This window comes from Narcine bancroftii, chromosome 14, assembly GCF_036971445.1.
Source record: "Narcine bancroftii isolate sNarBan1 chromosome 14, sNarBan1.hap1, whole genome shotgun sequence".
Taxonomy (NCBI): domain Eukaryota; kingdom Metazoa; phylum Chordata; class Chondrichthyes; order Torpediniformes; family Narcinidae; genus Narcine; species Narcine bancroftii.
Window position 1 is genome coordinate 13564384 of NC_091482.1, and position 18515 is coordinate 13582898.

The 18515-nt window shown below is 37.9% G+C and overlaps 1 protein-coding gene across 6 annotated transcripts in view; it reads right to left on the bottom strand.

The window, feature by feature from the left end:
- The window catches only part of ssh2a (slingshot protein phosphatase 2a), a 107256-nt gene that overhangs the window by 12826 nt on the left and 75915 nt on the right, over nucleotides 1-18515 (bottom strand). For 5 of the 6 annotated variants that reach the window (XM_069910369.1, XM_069910371.1, XM_069910372.1 and 2 more), the window contains 8 exons: nucleotides 13898-13966; nucleotides 11861-11926; nucleotides 11200-11394; nucleotides 9279-9372; nucleotides 7794-7922; nucleotides 5362-5408; nucleotides 4750-4896; nucleotides 3946-4146 (listed from right to left, as the gene is read on the bottom strand). In XM_069910369.1, the coding sequence (XP_069766470.1) occupies nucleotides 3946-4146; nucleotides 4750-4896; nucleotides 5362-5408; nucleotides 7794-7922; nucleotides 9279-9372; nucleotides 11200-11394; nucleotides 11861-11926; nucleotides 13898-13966 (948 nt within the window). Of the gene's footprint in view, nucleotides 1-3945; nucleotides 4147-4749; nucleotides 4897-5361; nucleotides 5409-7793; nucleotides 7923-9278; nucleotides 9373-11199; nucleotides 11395-11860; nucleotides 11927-12217; nucleotides 12535-13897; nucleotides 13967-18515 lie in introns of those variants that run through there. The other variant, XM_069910373.1, reaches the window with a different exon arrangement.

An 18515-nucleotide genomic window follows, 5' to 3' on the forward strand; every position in this document is an offset into this window, starting at 1 on the left:
TCATATATTATATATAAAAATATATTAATAAGATTGTGCCTGCTGGACATTTTCCCTATCTTTATTGTCTATTACATGAAAAACTGAGCCAGAAAGATGACAAATATAAATGGATTCTTTAGGTATGGGTATAAAGAAGGAAAGCAAGTTAGAGAGCTCATTTTAGAGACTGAGAGACTGTAATGCATCCAGACAAGATAAAATAATCATATCCAAGCAAGTATGAGGTAATACACTACACTTTGAAAGTCAAATTCTGATAGATCATAGAGAGCCGTGGTTTCCATTTTAAGCAATCCCTATGCCATAAATGCTCTGTGATTAGTAAGGGGTTATTTAAAGTGGCATGTGAGTGAAAAGAAAAGTTTGAAAACCACTGTTTTAATTGTACCTAAATGACTGGTGATGTGCATGGTTTCATAACTCTAAGGGAAATGAGCCAATGGCAATTTTTCTCAAGCAAAATATTTCAGAAACAATTGGGTCTAGAGCAGTGGTTCTCAACCTTCCCTTCCTGCTCACATACCACCTTAAATAATCCCTTACTAATCACAGAGCACTTGTGGCATAGGGATTTCTTAAAATGGAATGTGGGTTTAGGGGGGCAGTTTGAAAACCACTGATATACACTAAATGGCAGGAAACAGATGCGCAGTTGGACTTTACTATGCAAGTCCAGAGCTTGTTGAAAGCAGTCTTACCTGTGGATAGAATATTGAAGCCAGGTTTAGCAAGTTTGCCTTAATAGAGCGAGGTATGGAGTATCAGTTGGAGTATTGTGTAATTGTGTATAGTTCTGCAAGTCATTACTCAGGAAGGATATAGTAACGATAGAGGGTAGAGAAGAGATTCAGCAGGACTGGTTAGCTACAATATTGAATGAGCTGGATTTGGGAGGGTGAGGAGTCATTTGAGAGATTTATAAAACTGTGAGGGGCACACATTTATTCTTTTTTCCCCTCAGGGCAGGAGAATATAGAACTATACGGCATGTTTAACATGAAATCATTTCAAGGAAATCTGAGGGGCAAGTTATTTGGAACATGCTGACAGAGGAAGTGGTTGAGGTGGATACAATTACTAAAGTTAAATAACATTTGAACAGATATTTAAGTAGGAAGGGTGCAGGGGGATAAGTGTGAATGCAGGCAACTGGGATTAGATATATACCATGGTCCAATCACCTTGGTGGGATTTAAACTCAACTCCAATTCACTGGATGGCAGCTCATCAATTTAACCACTTTGTCACTGTTAGAAAAACATCTTTCACAGGTTAAAAACTAAAAGTTTCAAGTTATGGTTATTTTACCTTAAAAACATGCAGCTAATAGATATACAAAATTTCCTATAATATTGTGTTCAGTTTACGAAGTAGAATTAAAAATCGGGATGGATGTTACTTAGACTAATCTTTAAAAAAAGCAATGAAGTGAATTTTTTGTCATTTGATTATTTTAAAAAAATTCTCACTAAAATTTCATCCTGGCAAATGATCATATATAAACTTATGTGCTATCAACATATCACCGCAATCAAAATACAAGTTTTCAACTTTGGACATCTACACACAAAAATGGGGCAAATATCTAGGTTTCCTGGAGGGGGAAATAGTGGTGGATGTTGTGGTGAAGCATATTAATGAACAGAAGTTTTTTTTCAGTTATTAGAGGTCTAAATAGACGTAATAAGTTTATGTTTTGAAACATGATTTACATAACTTTAACACTGATTCAAGGGTTTGATGAAACTAAAAAAGAACTTAAAATTTAAATCATAAAAAGGATACAAGTTTTTTAGTTGGAACAGAGAATATTGACGAAGTTAAATCAATTTCCAGAGCACTGAAATTTAACTGATATATTAAAAACTCATAAGAATATTAGAATGTGTTCTGGGACAAGAACTGCACAGTGCAATCTGTACATCAGTGGTGTACACACACAAGCAGTTCACCAAAAGTACACTATGAATCAAAATAAGTACAGTACAACTCTGATTATCCAAAAATCTGATTCTCCAAAATCCTGTTTCCAAAATTTTTTCGGCCCAAACTGGCCGGCAGCAGCGGACCTCGGGCTCCCAGCAGCAGCGGGGATCTCAAGCTCCTGGCATAAGCAGGGCTTCAGTAGGGAAGTGTCGGTGATTGGCAATTTTTTTTCGTGAGCATTAACCTATTTTAATGCTTAAAAAAACCTTATTTTGTTGATTGTTGTTGTTTAAACGCTGTTACAAGTGATTTGCTGTTGCTACTGGGCTTTCTTTAAATGACCAAATCGCTGAAAATAAAACGCTTATCCGAAATAGGCCCAGTTCCAACCATTTTGGATAAGTGGAGTTGTACTGTATGGCAGAGACTCAAAGATGAGTCAATGCAAAATCACCATGTTTACATTTAGGGAATAGGAAATTGGTGAAAAATGGTAGAGTTTCATCACAAGGCTTAGTATAATGATATAAATGTAACAGCATTGAATTTGATGTTTCATGGGAGGTTGGGGGAGAGTAAGTCAAACATCTTGATTAATAAAAATCAATTCAACCCCAAGAGAGTAAAAAAGTAGTAAATCTAAATACTGATTTAATATATCTGCCTCAAGCTTCTCTCTCTAGACACAACCAATATTTCTATGTAACTGCATTCTGGGTGCCTTTCTCAATTCAAGTAACTGCAATATGAAAGCAATTCAATCACCTTTAAACCTGGTTACAATAACATCAAGGTCTATACAAAGTCTTTCAAATGACATGTCTTCATCTAAACTCTTGCAACAAACAAAATCCCAAAACACAATTTTAAGTCAGGCTACTTAAATCTAGAGCTGTATACACGAAAAGGATCTTGAGATATGATGGATTAAATCAAATATCTTCTTTTAATCCATTTTAGTGAGGTAAAATAAGAAATTGAGTTACTGCTTCAAAAGCATTATTTCAAAAGTTTAAACAAATACAGTACTTGCGACTTTTGCTTTCTTTTCCCCAACCTCCCACCACACACCCAATCTCTTCGCTATTCTGTGGTTTGCATCAATTCAAGTCAAGCACTTCATTATTTCCAAAATTGGCACCTATGGACATATTTTGAAAAACAGAAATCCTAGAAAGACAGAGGAATCAGAAAAGACTGCAACAACTCATTTTCCTATTCTGATTACTTCAATTCTTCTTAATACATTTCTATCAAAGATTCTGGAGAAAACACAGAACAATTCAGGGTGCAAACTTTAATCAACAAAAAACAATCTTGCTCCAAGTTTCTGACTAGTCTTGTACCAGTTACAAATCTCTTATCTCATCTTTCATCTTTACATTTAAAATACAAATGGCGAATAACGCTTTATTAACAAGAACAAAAAACTTATTTGTTTCATATCAAAGCTTTCTACAGCAACCACAAGCCACACCATTGTCTTTTTACAGCATAATACCTTCCACAAAAGCGCATAAACATAGAACACATTGAGTACTGCAGGGCACAATGAAAATGGAGGCTGTTCATGGAATCCATTTGTGGTTTGTTCTGAATAAATTCAATTTATGTCATCTTGAGTTTGAGTTGATAAAGGTCTCCCAAATACAAGAGACTCTCAGAATGGGAGACCCTGATTCAAATTACAATTCAGTTTAACACTTCCACTCATGGGCAGTAGGTGTTTGATAACCGTGCAGACACAAGGTGCCCAGCTAACTGGGAGAGAGGGAAAAATTCGCAGTGGCTCTACCTTGGGTTGCACGGTGGCATGCGGCTCTAGAGTATCATCTGTGGAAGTCGTAGAGATGTACATGGCTGCCCTGCCTGCCGTTCTATCAGATCAAATCCAGTATGAGAGAGAGCCAGGAGGCAAATAGAAAGAAATTGTGATTCAAGAAAATAAAGAAAAGCAAGACAATGCAGACATTACAAATTAAAGGCAACATAAAAAGTGCATGATACTGCACCTACCTAGCCAGCAAGATACCCTGGTATTCTTCTAGCTGTCTCATGAAACCAACATTAGGTTTGGTAACTGTTCGTTTCTCCTTCACATAACTGTAAGCTTCATCCAAATTCCAGCCATATTCTTTCATTGCATATGCAATTACTGTGGATGCAGACCTGCTGATACCCATTTTACAGTGAACAAGACATTTGGAACCATTTTTTCTGAAGGAAAAAGAAATACATATTTAGAATAAAACTATTCTGAAGCCATGTTGATAGTTATGCCGTCATTTATTGAAAACACATAAGCTCAGCTTTTAATATGAAGGAAGATAATTTGGTAAACATTAATGATTTATCTGAAACCTTTTGCAAAAATCTCAAACATCCCCAGTGCTACAATCAGAATTAACATATATGCCCCATGTCAGATGCTTCCCAAAAATCAAACTGCAAAATAGGCAATGCTATCACTTTGAAAATTTATTTCTTTTACTTGAATGATTTTCCATCTTCTTTAACTGCAGATTGTTTTGGAATCTCTAAAGTTTCAAATTTGGAAAATGTCTTGCAACAAAATGATTTAAAGATTGAATTATTCATATTTTGATAGTATAATAAAATGCAATTAAAAAGTTAGAACTTAAAACTAAACTTGCAATTATATGGAAATAATTCAATCCAGACCATGCTGTAAATTAATCTGTTAGAGAAGTGAGACATAATAAAAGGCCACTGTTTTGACAAAACCACGTGAATATATTGTATAAAATTTAACATGCAAAGAGAATCACACATCATACACATTAGCATTTGATTACTTACTTTGCTTTGGAGATGAACTTGTATGTATCATTCCAATATGCAAGTAGATCTGTAGCCTCCTCATCATATACTCTGATATTGTGATATTCAAAGATTCCTGGGAAAAAGTTATCAATTTCACGGGTGATGTTTAAGATGTACCGGATTCTAAATGGAAATAAGAATCAACAATATTGGAATTCACCACTGCCTCACAAAAAGTAAAACATTCACCACAGTTACAATGGATCATCTTAAAAAAATTTTTTTTTTTTAACAATGGAAGTTAGATGTATTTGGTGCACGATTGACAACTTGTTAAAAGGTTAGCATTTGGAAGTAATGGTTCAACAAACAAAAATAACAACTTTGCAGAGGTAAGAGGGGTGGTAGTGATTTGGCAATTCTGAAAACCTAGACAATAAATTATTGTTAAAGTTATTGTTACATTGTTAAGAATGGAGAATTGGTTTCTCTACAAATATTTTGACAGTGATGGGTCTAAAAGTAATTCAAACAACACAAAAATGTGCAATATTTTCATACAAAATCCTGTGCCCTGTGCGTTTTGCTCAATTGAGATTGATTCAATGATTGGGATCAATTTAACATGTTTTATTCCAGAAGCCTTACCCTCTGTTCTGCAAGTCTTCTAAATTTGAAGCGTTCCATTCTGAGCCCTGAAACAGAAGACAACTGGCTAAGATTCACGTCCAACAGATTGTGCTTGTACATCAGTACTGAAGAAAAGTATCTTACACTCTGTCGCAAGCTCATGGCCCAACATCACATTTCACATCCCAGGTGCACTCATGCACGATAAATATATTTTTGCAAAAGTTCTCAGAAAATATTTCAATAAGATTCTTCACAGATAAGCAAACTAAAAATTCCACAGCAGTATAGTTTTATTATTAACCATCTTACTTTTTTGCCTTACCAATGTTCCCAATAAGAATACAAGCTGCAGGAAGAATTAAGCAGGATGAGCAGCATCTGGAGAGGCAAAGCAACCTTTGATGTTTTGATCAGTCCTGGATAAAAACATTTACCACCCCTTTGCCTCTACAGACGCTGACCCACTAAGTTCTTCCAGCAGATTTGTTATTGGCTCCATTTCCTTGCATCTACAGTTACTTGTGTCTAATGAAGTAGTATGAACATGAAGTTGACAAGGATAAAGCAATATTTTCATCGACCAGTGAGAGTTCTGTATATTTTAAGGCTCAGAGGTGAAATGCAAACTATAACATATAACCTGTTACCATCCTGAAACAAATGTGGTTCTTGGCTAGATGCTACAAATTAACCTACTGCATTGAAGAATACAAGAGAGCTCGCTGTTCATTCTCGTAAGAAAACGTATATGGGTGGTGTGAAGGAGATAATAAAAGTTAAGCATATGAAATATGAGAATAAATTAGCAAAAAAAGCAATAGAAAGGTTAAAGAGACCAAATTTTAGTTATTTATCAAATGAACCACTGTCGATGAAATGCAATACTGCCCTAGATTAAAATGGATTTACTGGTAGGTACTTAACAATAATTAAGTAATGTTATAAAGGAATTAATGATAATGCTTTTCAAGTAAGCTTCTCATGGTTTCAAGTCCTGTAAACTGTGCTGTCATTCAACAAAAGCAGATAGCAGAAAGCTTCATGTTGTGATTCTTTAAATAGGAAACCTTGTCAGTGTTCTTTGGCTTGGCTTCGCGGACGAAGATTTATGGAGGGGTAAAGTCCACGTCAGCTGCAGGCTCGTTTGTGGCTGACAAGTCCGATGCGGGACAGGCAGACACGGTGGCAGCGGTTGCAAGGGAAAATTGGTTGGTTGGGGTTGGGTGTTTCCTCCTTTGTCTTTTGACAGTGAGGTGGGCTCTGAGGTCTTCTTCAAAGGAGGTTGCTGCCCGCGGAACTGTGAGGCGCCAAGATGCACGGTTTGAGGCGATATCAGCCAATATAACGCAATACAAGAAATCACAGGAATATATTAAGAAATCATTTCACTTACTAAAGCAGAAATAAACAAGTTAGCTAAGATAGAAAAATATTTCAACCGTGTTTTTGCATTTCCCATATGTCCTTTAGCATTCCTCAGTAAATTATTCTGCATTAATGGTGTTCTAACTATTCTAACAGAAAATGTGAATAAATCTACATCTCATCTGTCCTTCAAAGAAAGCTCTGCAGTGAAAAAGGTAAGACAGCGTGCTCATGTTCCAGCACAATGTACCATAAAGTGACAGACAACTACTTCCACTTATGTAATTTAAGAGAGTAAATTTTCCCCAGCACATAGGTGTATAAAGTAATAGCAAGAACAAATCTTGATATTAGGACAGATTACCAAAATCTTGGATGCAACAAAAAGCTAAGCACAGCGGTTAGCGCAATACTGTTACAGCGCCAGCGATTGGGACCAGGGTTCATGTCTGTAATGAGTTGGTACTTTCTCCCCATGTTTGTATGGGTTTTACCCAGGGGGTTCTGGTTTCCTCTTACCATTCAAAACGTACCAGGGTTGTAGGTTAATTGGGTGTAATTAGGTTTGTGGGTCGAAATGGTCTGTTACCGTGCTATATGTCTAAATTTAAAATTTAAGAGAGAGAAATTCAGGAAGAGGAATTTCAGATCCCGGGGTCTAAGCAATGAAGGATGAAACAGGTCCTGAAGGAAATCATTAAAATTAAGGATTTTCAGAGCAGAAAGGAGCAAAATATTAAAAGATTGAAGAATTTTAAAACCAGGAGTCCATGTACATCAGCAACCATTTAGGTGAGGGGTAAATGAGACCTGATTTAATTTAGAATACATGCAACAATGTTTTGGAGTTCAATTTTGTTTCTGGCTCTCCCTATGGAATTGGTCCTTCATCGCAATCTACCAGCAGGTTGATCATGGCAGAAAAGTCAATTCTATTTAGGAGTCAATTGAAGAGACATCGGATTTAAACATTCCTCCCATTTTTGTTCTTTAATTCCACACTGCCCATTAGAGAACATTCATTTCTGCCATAGCAGATGTCTGGAGGACAATTAGTTTCATTTATGCAGCGATAATCATACCAGGTAGACATGTTCAAATATCTCTGTTGGGTTGTCCATTTGCCTTAAGATTACAATCATCTCATTATCAATGTATTCTTTAAATTCTCGCAAGTTACAGACCATCTGCATTTCCAATTCTGTGCGAATCTGCAAAGAATAGAATAATTAGCCATTGCAACTTGGACATTTTGGGGAAAAAAAAAGTTTAAAAAAATCAATGATTAAAAATAAATGCATGGATGGAAAAGCAGTTTGCTACCAAAGAGAAATTAAATTGCTAACTTGTTAGCCCAGTAAAACTCTCCTTAGCCTCACTCAGGGCAATTTTTTTCATGTACAGGTACTCCTCAACTTGTGTGACTTATGGCCATCCATACATACAATCAATCTTTTTTTAAAATAAAGAAAACAAAAATTATGTTTTTACAGTGAAAGTAGAGGCCTATCTATGGAAATAATGCCAACAGCAAGAGTGGCCAACCTTTCACAAGAGCTGGCCTTGGTGGCCGCTATGTTGTATTTGACGAAGGATAACACTGATGCAGTGCATTTCCAATTTACATCCATTTTGAGATACAACCAGTTGGTCAGAACAGAATACAGACTTAAGTTGAGGAGTACCTGTAAAGTCTGTCACTATTTTTCTTGAGTCCTTCACGGTGACTGTTACCATATAATGGGGTGGCCAAATTGAGGCTTGTGAGCTACATGCACTCTTTGATATGTACTTTGCGCCTCACGGAAATACGTTGGCTGTAAAGGAATCATCCAAGCTGGTGCTCACAATGGTAGTTTTAGTGGGAGCGGCTTTCGATCACGTGATTGTGGCAGTGAAATTGACAGTTAAGTGTAATCCAGGTTGCCTGCCCTCCAGAGCTCCTGACGACCCAATCACCGACTCTTGCTTAGGCCCCAGCCATCCTCCCATCTGAGCTGCCAAAGCCCCAGCTGCTCATCCATCTTGATACCACAGCTATCCTACCTTCAAAGCTCCTGACCCCCACCCCCCTCAAACTCGGACTTACCAATATAAATAAAATTTTTGTTACATATTGTATATCTGTACTTTTTAATTATTGAAACTAATACAAATTAGCACTTTAAAAACTACACACATCAATAACTATTATTCCACACATGTATTTCTTAATATTTAAATGTGCAAGAGTAAAAATTTATATGTCATATTTTTTCCATATCTTGCAGCTCTCAAACTCCTGAAGTTTATCGTATGTGGCATTTACATTAAGTTTGGCACCCCTGCCAATATAAACATCAAAACGTTTTCCACTGGAAGATAGAAACAAATCCAGTCTCAAAACAATTTTTAAAAAGTCAAGTAGGTCATTATGTGAAGAGATCCAAGTGCACAATAAGGTAAAATGAGGAATAACACCTATAAAATCTCATATTACAAAATATATGAGCCTTGATTTGGCTTGTGCTTAAACAATATCAAGTAATATATTTTCAGAATTTCCTTTAATAAAGAACTACACCTACTTCTTTTGATGTGACATTTTCCAAATCTTTTTGCATCATAATTTCTCTCAGTTTAGTCTTGATTAGCCTTTCAGTCAGTTCTCGCTCTGTTGGTCTACAATTATGCAAATACATTATCATCAATGTTGAGCACAGGAACCTCTAATAACAGGTGCTCTGTAAACCATTTTCAAAATCATTCCAATCACTCATAACCATTCTGATATATTTTTAAAAGGACTTTGAAAGGGCAGAGTATTTGCATGCTTTCACAATTATTTTATTAATGCAATTCATTAATTGGATTGTCATTTAAAAAGTCAACTCAACCAATTCCCTATGATAAACATTATAGAAAAAATACATTAGCCACTAAATTTGGAAAATATTTCAAAAGCAATTCTTCATTGCTAGCCTGTAAAAACAAATTTGCTCAAATGTATGAAGCCAGACAAGTGAAGAATAGGGTGGATGGCTTAGGATTTAGTCAGTTCTTCCATACAGAAGCAAAGTCCAACTATTGAGCACAGTGAGTGCATGCTGGTTCCACTCCTGCATTCTGCTACTTGGAAGTAGAGAACTTGTTGGAGGTCAGGTTCAGGCACATCTGACGATCTAATCCACCATGGATTTACTAGTGAGGTTAAAAGGCATTTCATAATGTTGTGAAATTGAGAAACTGGAAACACTGTTTGACTATGCCAATCATAGCTAGCTTTAATCTGATAAATATATGCTATAGACCCCACACACATTACACCCATTATTTGCAATTCTGTTAGTCTCCCGTTAAAAGCTTGTGCCACAAGTTTTCTCATAAGGTGGCAGCTGGACAATGTCTGTGTTTCACTAACCATCTGCAGTGCTAAACTACTTATTATTGTTGGTAAAAAACAGTCCACCTCATCTGTAAGTTCCTGGATCACTTAGTATCAGTACTTTCAAATGTTGATATATATATTGCGCAAAGTAATGCGTTAAAAACTGAAACAAAAATCTTCAAGGAATATTTTAATCTCCTACTCAGCTATTTTATGCTTACTGAATTATTTTAACAGCCACTAAATTGTGGATCAACTAGGCATACGATAAATCAACAGGCAAAGATTCAATGAATATTGGTGCAAGGCATGATGGATGATTAGAGAAAGATTTGCAGATTTAGTAACCATCATATTCGCTATTGACTTTCTGCTAATAAAGTAATTTTGAAAATCATTGTTGTGGTGAAACCCAGAAAGGCTCCAAGGTCCTACAAAAAAACGTAATTCAACAGCAAAGTGATCATGTGCAGGGACCTTTGTTATGTGTAATACACACATACACGTTTGCAGACTATACAAAAACTAGAAGTCACAGATGACAAAGGTTTGTCAAAGAATACAGTGAACTATGGATCAGCTGGATAATTGGGCAGAGAAGGAGTAGATGGAATTTAATACAGACAATTGAGGTAATTCAATTTCAGGAAGCCAAATTTTCATAGAAGGTGTACAGTAAATGATAGGGTGTGCAGAAGTACCATAAGTTATAGAGGGCCTTTTGGGTACAAATTCACAGCTCCTAAAAGTCGCACCACAGGTAAATAGTGCAGTGAAGGTGGCATTTGATAAGCTTGCCTTCATAGGCCAAGGCATGAGTACAAAAGCTGGTAAGTTTTATTACTTTTGGCCTGGATGAGGTGGGCAAAAAATGAGCTCATGTCTATGCTACATGATTCTACTACCTCATATTGTTGCAGGTGATGCTATCATTGCATGTTTGAAGCAACTATAGATCACGCATACAAAATGGGCCCAAATCAGTGTACGACTGTCAGCCCTCAAATTAGATCATGGCTTAATCAGATCAAAGCTTAATTAGATCAACTGGACTCTAACGTTACCCCATAGGAAATGTAAAGTCATTTAAAAGACGGCATAATAATAGACCATGTACGTACACATCAGTAAAGAGGACAGGTGAATCGGAGCGATGAGACTGCAGATCCTGCATAGCGTTCCACTCATTAATGAAAGTCTGGTTGGAATTGATGCGACTCTCATAATAACTGATCCATGTTAGATATAGACTCCCAGGGTAGTAATTGTGTGTCCGAGCAACCTCACAGGCTTTGTGCAAACTCTGTAAAGCAGACCTGAAAGACAAAAAGTCATTCACAGCCATACATGAGAAGTTCTTTTCTGAAAGTTCATCTATTGAATAAATGGTGCTCTTTTGGTCAGCTGGGTTAACAAATGCCTAGATTTAATTTGTATACATTTGCTAGTTTTTGAACTTCATTTATAATGATTAATGTGCTTTTCATTTAATCAGATTACATAATCACACCAAGAGAGAAAATTGTCAAAAAGACAAAATCTGACAGAACAAGTTTAATTACTGCAAAGAGTATCAATGTCTTGTCTTCGTTTAGATTAATTATAGTTTCCCTCACAACCAAAACAATCTTTGTTAGGTTTACTTTCAATGGCTACAAAAAGATACATAACTGCTTTATCAGGTATGCATGTTCTTTCAGAATGCAGTCACCTATTAGCTGAAAGAGCATTAACCATCTTGAAAGCTGCAGGTTAATAATAAAAAGTTCCAAAAATTCTTACCACATTGCTTGTACAGATACAGGTTTGAAGATGTGAATTCTGTTCACTGTTGATACACTGAAACCTCTTGGGTGAGAAATCAGAGCAAAAAAATTTATCAGCAAATGTACGACTAGGTGCAGCTAAAAATCCCATGGCACTACTGCACACTTACAAATTGCAAGATACAGGGAACAGATAGTAAATAATATATACATACATTTGAGAGAGAGAAGGAAAAGGAAAAAAGTACAAAGAACTGAAAAAGTACAAGATGTCCGGCAGGGCCAGAGAAACAAACATCTGTTAACTTTGGGTGAATCACTGCTACATGAGTAACAGATGCTTTGATAGGGTAAAACAAAATCATACTATTACTTTGGGCTTAACTTCCATTTATTCGAATAATTCAAGGTGAAACCAATGTCTGATTAAATGCCAAGTAGACAAACGAAATTCTAATACCAAGTGGTTTCTGTTGATAACTGAATTCTGCTGATGGCAATTATGTCATAATTGTTGCATGGGAACAAGAACACCTTTATTGTAATCGGCAATGGACTTGATTTAGCCTTTTCATTCCTAAACCACCAGCTGTCATAAAATTGCTTTTTGCAAGTTCAGTATGCATTAAAACAGAAAAAGAAGGATTACTTTGCAGGTCAGACAACATCTGAGTAAAGAAACAAAAGGACAAGAAGCATGACGTAGAGTCAACATGATAGGCAGTGGGAAGCTCAAGTTCAACCTTGTGGAGTGAACATGGGTATTCTGCACATCAGCCGTCACCTGCATTTCATTTCCCCAAGGTTGAGAGGTTAGGGTCACAAACCCACTTTTTTCATTCATGATTACCAAGCCATGAGTCCAGACTGATTTTCCATATTAATTTGCCTCTGGTAGTCTTTTTGCCAGCAAGAACAAATGACGTTTTATGACTTAAAGACAGTAAATTGGAACCAAGAACATTTTTTCAGGACATTTAATGCTGGGTTCCCAAGGTTTTACAATGTGAGATTATAGAATCAGGGTTATAAAGCACAGAAACAAGCCCTTTAGCTCATCCAATTTGCCCACGTTATGGCCATATCCCTCAAAACCTTTTCATATGCTTATCACCCTCTCGAAAACTTACTCATCAGATCCCTTTTATACTTCTTCCCTCTCACCTTAAATTCAGACCACCCTATCTTGGGAAAAATAATTTGACTCTATTGACACCCCTCAATTGTATAAACCTCAATAAGTTCACCACACAGCTTTCCTCATTCCATGAAAAAACATTCCAGCCTCTCCATAACACTTCCAATTCCAGTAACAAGCCTGCAAATCTTTTCTGCATCTTTTCCAGTTTAATAACATTCTTCCAGTTGACTGGACAGCCAGAGATGCACAAAATATTCTAAGTGAAGCCTCGCCAACATCTTGTACTGTTGAAATGTGAAGTCCCAACTCTTGCCCTGACCAAGGAAGGCAAGTGCATCAAATGCCTTCTTCACCACCCCTTCTACCTGTGTCACCACTTTCACAGAACCATGCACCTGTAGCCCTACGTCTTTGTACAACAATCTTCAATTGTTTACTGTTCAAGTCCTGCCTTGGTTTAACCAAGGTGTAGTACTAGAAACTGTTTTGCAAGAAGATCAATGAGATATCTCAAATTCAGGGCAAGTTAAGACACAGTATGAAAGTCCAGTGACAGAGACTCTGCACTTAATGTATTCTTGGATGACCTCCTCTATCCTCCACCAAGTCATCCGCAAACTCGGTAGCCATGTTAACTACATCATCCAAATCATTCATAGACATAGACACACACACACACACAAACAACAGAGGACCCAGCATCAAACCCTGTGGCATATCACTGGTCATAGGCTTTTAATCTGAAAACAACCCTCTATTGCTACCCTTCGGCCCCTTTCGCTAAGCCAATTTTGAATCCATTCAGCTAACGCTCCCTAGAACCCATGTGATCTAACTTTATAGACTAGCCAACCATGCAGAACTTTGTCCAAGGCCTTGCAAAATGAAACATCGTGTACCAAATATACTCACCCATCTCCATCCAAATGGATTAATGTGTCACTCCATAATGGAAGAACGAGGCCCATTGTGCAAGCGCTACTGCAAAGACAGCAATCTAAAATTAGATTTTCGGTACACTTCAAGATATCTCTATGCAAAGCAATCTGCAGTGAACTGTTAAAGAGAACAAACCATAAAACTAAATTGTTCAAGTATGTTCAGCAAACCTGAAAAACACATTTCAAGTAACAAGAAATAAACAAATAATGTCAAATGTCCTTGTTTATGAATGAAGAGGTTTAACAAGCACTTTACCCCAAAGAATTGATCTTCTACCCACCATATTCCCCCCCCCCCCAAAAAATCCTTTAAAACAAAATCAACTTCTTTTAAGTGGAGGAGAGGAAGAAATGACCCTTTTGATTTCACTCTCCAAACTCCACAGGATTTATCAAAGACAATGCTTTTTACTCATACCCTAAAAAAAAGACACAGGCCCAAAATGTCAGTTATAGATCTTTACCTTCTCCAAAGTTTCTCCAGCATTTCTTATTTTTTAAAAATCAAAAAGAAGTCAGAGTTGGAGCAAGAAAAAAAAACTCAATGCTGGGGGTACTCAATAGGTCAAGGATTGCAAGTGGGCAAAAAAATGATATCAAGGTTATAGGTTAAGATTAACCACGTAAACCTACAAAACCAGGCTTTTCCAAATGGTTAACCTCCTGAGCCAATCTTTTTTATTGTACTCTTAACAGAATTGATCTGCAGAGGATAAATCATTAATAATGACACAATATGCAATTGTTAACAAGTACTAAGAAGACTAAGGAATGACAAGTTACTCTTCATGAAGATTTAGCCAATAGAATTGATCAAAGCCTAAAAACCAAGTTTGCATCTACAAGACTCCCCACATATAACACCACATTCTTTTCCAGTAAGACTACCCTGATTTGAATCAAAAAATTATTACAATTCAACTCCAATTACCCAAAATCAGATTCTCTGAAATCCTCATTTATGCAAAAAAAATTCTGAGTCAAAATGACTTCCCAGGTTGAAAAAAAAATCACTCGACATGAAATTCAGGCATGTGAGTGAGGTCAAAAATAAGAGGAAAAGAGCCAACATTGAGGCGTACAGGCCCAACGCCCCTTCCGGAGGGGTTTTGGGGTCATCCCCTCCCGTTTGGAAATTTTTTGAAAATGTACACACAAAATTACCAGTTTAAAGCCATTTAAAAAAAACTAGTCATTTTAAACAAAACCAATGTTTTTGTTACAAAATACACACAGTGAGCACAGTATATCAGACAGACACTACCATCTTCACCCAGACTCCAAGCCCCCTTCCAGATTCACCAGGCAGAACCTACTTGACCTATGATCAAACCAGTTCTGGTTCTCTTTACCCTAAGCAGTTCTTGCCCATAACTAGCACCCAGCATACCAAGCAGTGCCCTTGCCCAACTTGCATCCAATCCCCAAGTAATAACTACTACCCTGCACCCAATCCCCAGGCAGTGCCCCTGTCCAACCTATTTATTTATTACTCAGGGCTTTTCTTCAGCTAACCTTAAAAGCAATTAGTCTTTCCCAATCGTTTCTTCATGCATGGTTTTCAAGATATGGATAAAAACAGAAGGAGTGCTGCTAACATAAAAGGCATAGCATTGCAACATGTTGGAAATGCTTTGCAACCGAAGGGGAGTTGCGTGGGGTTGCGTCGCTGCTGTTATATTGCAGGAAACATGGCAGCCAAAGTTGGCAGAGCAACACCCTAGCACTGCAATGAATGAGCAGAGGGAGTCAGAGCAGGCCAGGAGGGCACTGATAAAACACAGAGGTGGATTTTAAAAACAAAGAATTGGATTTTAAAAATGCGAAACTAGATTTTAAAAACGTGGAAACTTCACATGCCCGTAAATTTGAATAATTGTCCTCATTTCAGGTAATTCCCTCCACTCCCTCTTTCCATTTCTTCTTTACCTTCCCCTGTTGACTTTTCTCTCCAATTCTCCCTCTCAAACTGAGTACCGCTGTCTCCCAGCCGCAAACGGTTGGAAGAATCCCTTGTCCTGGCGTCATTAAGGAGAGTGGCCTCCCAGGCAAGAGCAGGACCTCTGGCTCAGTGGCATTCATCCCCTTCTATCCCCTTCTCTTCTCAGCACATCAGATGCCAACTCTGAATCCTCCCCTCAACCTACTTCACCAGCATGCGTGTGCAGTAGGCCTGGGGAGGATTTGGAGTCAGGACTCCGGCATCAGGCACTCCAGTGACCGAGGAGACAGGAGCCCGCCGACTCGCCAGTTAGTGTTCCACTGGCCCAGGAAGTCTCCCCGGGGATCAGTTTCAGTGGTGGGTTCGTGTTGGGGATCGGCAGTGGCGCTTGGAAGGTCGCAGTGATCATCAGCAGGGCTTGTCGGTGATTGGTGGCGGCCAGCATTATTTTAATGTTTAAAAAGCCTTCCCTTGCCATTTGTTGCTGTTTAACATTGATATAAGTGATTTGTTGTTACTACTGGGCTGTTTTTTTTAAAAAAATGACCAGTTCTCTGATAAAAACGTTTATCCAACATAGGCCTGGTCCTGACCATTTTGGATAATTGGAGTTGTACTATAATTACTTTTCTTATAAAGACCCTGGAAATTACAGCAAATCAATTCAGGATAACCAAGGACAGGCTTTGACCAAGCCTACATTATACAGTCATGCACCGCATAATGTCAGTCTGGGCAACATCAGATCTCATAATACATCCGTGGTCAGGACATAGCGGATGTACATGGAATGAGCTGCCAGAGTATGGGTCAACTGTATGGTTCAAAAGGCACTTAGGGACATAGAAAGGGGAGACTTCGAGGTAATATGGGCAGAACATATGCCACTATAGCTGACTGATCGGCATGTTCCAGCAGGACTGCCGAACAATATGGTTCTCTGCGGCACTGGCAGGTGAAGCACGATCAGAGCAAGAGTCATGGAAATTGCCTTGTTGAAGAAAATCTGCAATTAACTGAAGACAATGCATAAACATAAAGTTGAACATAAACAGAGACAGCTTTGTGAGGTGGTAAATGCAGAAAGGAAAATCAACGTCCAATAACAGGGAGCTTAAAGTCCTGGAGCACAAATTATCCACAATCTGACTTCAGAAGGAAAGAGCTGAAGTGGGCCAGTCCGAGTCCAAGGACCGGAATCACAGCCAGATACATTAGCTGAAATACAGCAATGTATGTATACAATATCTTGGCTATTTAGTCAATACAGTTACACTACAGCATCGCATATAGCCTAAGTATATATTGTATTCCCACAACGTCCAAATCGCATAACGTCCCATTTCACAGAAAGTATCGTGGACGTTAAGCGACGCCTGACTGTCTTAAACATACAAAAACTAAAATGGATCAGTGTTGCACTTCTCTGAAAAAAATATTACTTTTCCACTGTGGTGTAGGTTAGTTTAAGCAGAGAGTGGAGGGCAGAGAATTCGGAGGAGATGAGATTGGAATACGAGGGGGGGTGATAAAGTTGAGACAGTTGATATGCAGAGAGAGTGAACGACAGAGCATTCGGAGGAGGTGAACTCTAGTTCTTGGTGCTCATTCTGCCTTCAGACAGACAGAGCCTAAAAAGAGAGGATCCAGAGATTAGGACAGCCAGAAATGGTCACAGGATGCTTAGGAACAGTTATAGCACTGTTTGAATCAGTGGATTGAGTGGTGTTCAACAACTCAAGTCTAAAACATTGGTTATGCTACATAAAGGACACTGTTTGACCTGCTGAATTTCTCCAGCTTCTTGTGTTTTCATTGTGGTGTAGAGCACATTTGAAAGAATTGGATTTTTAAATGAAGATATTATTCTTAAAATAGAATAATCCAAGATTAATATTTGGAATGAATACTTTTTTTTAATTGTTGTAACTTCTTTGAAGTGACTACAGTTTTAACAGTTCTACTTCTTAGGAAATTAAAGAAACACATTGGCCTAATGCAAGTCAAGTTGGGGGTTTGCATCAACAACTGCCATAAGACTTGCTTACAGTGTATCTATTACAAACACCATTTGCAGTCCCTTTCTGTGCCATCTAAATATCATGACAGGCAGCAACAGGAGACACATTTTGCAATTGGAACACAATGCAAATATTTGGAATTTGATCATGAATTGCCACAGTGCCAATGTTTGGATCCTCTAAAATTAAAATCATATGCTCGCCTAAAAAGAGAGGCCCCAGAGATCAGGTGGTCGCAGGAGGCTGAAGAACAGTCACAGGACTATTTGAGTCAATAAAGTGGGTGGTATTCAAGAACTCAGCTGAGGATCTGAATGATTGTGACAGATTTTATCAAAACAGCTGTGGATGAGTATGTCCCCACCATGCTGTTCAGGGTTTCACCTAACCTGAAGCCCTGATTGAACAACGAAATCCAGAACCTGCTGAGAGTCAGATTTAAGTCTGGAGATCCAGAATGCTACACAAGGAGCAGGTATGACATTTGAAAAGCTACCTCCCAAGCAAAGTGGAGATAAGAATGGAAAGAACAAAGGATATCTGACTGCTGTGGCAGGGCCTTAATGACATCACCAGCAACAAAGCCAAATCTGAAGCAAGAGACAGCAAAGCTTCACTCCCAGGTG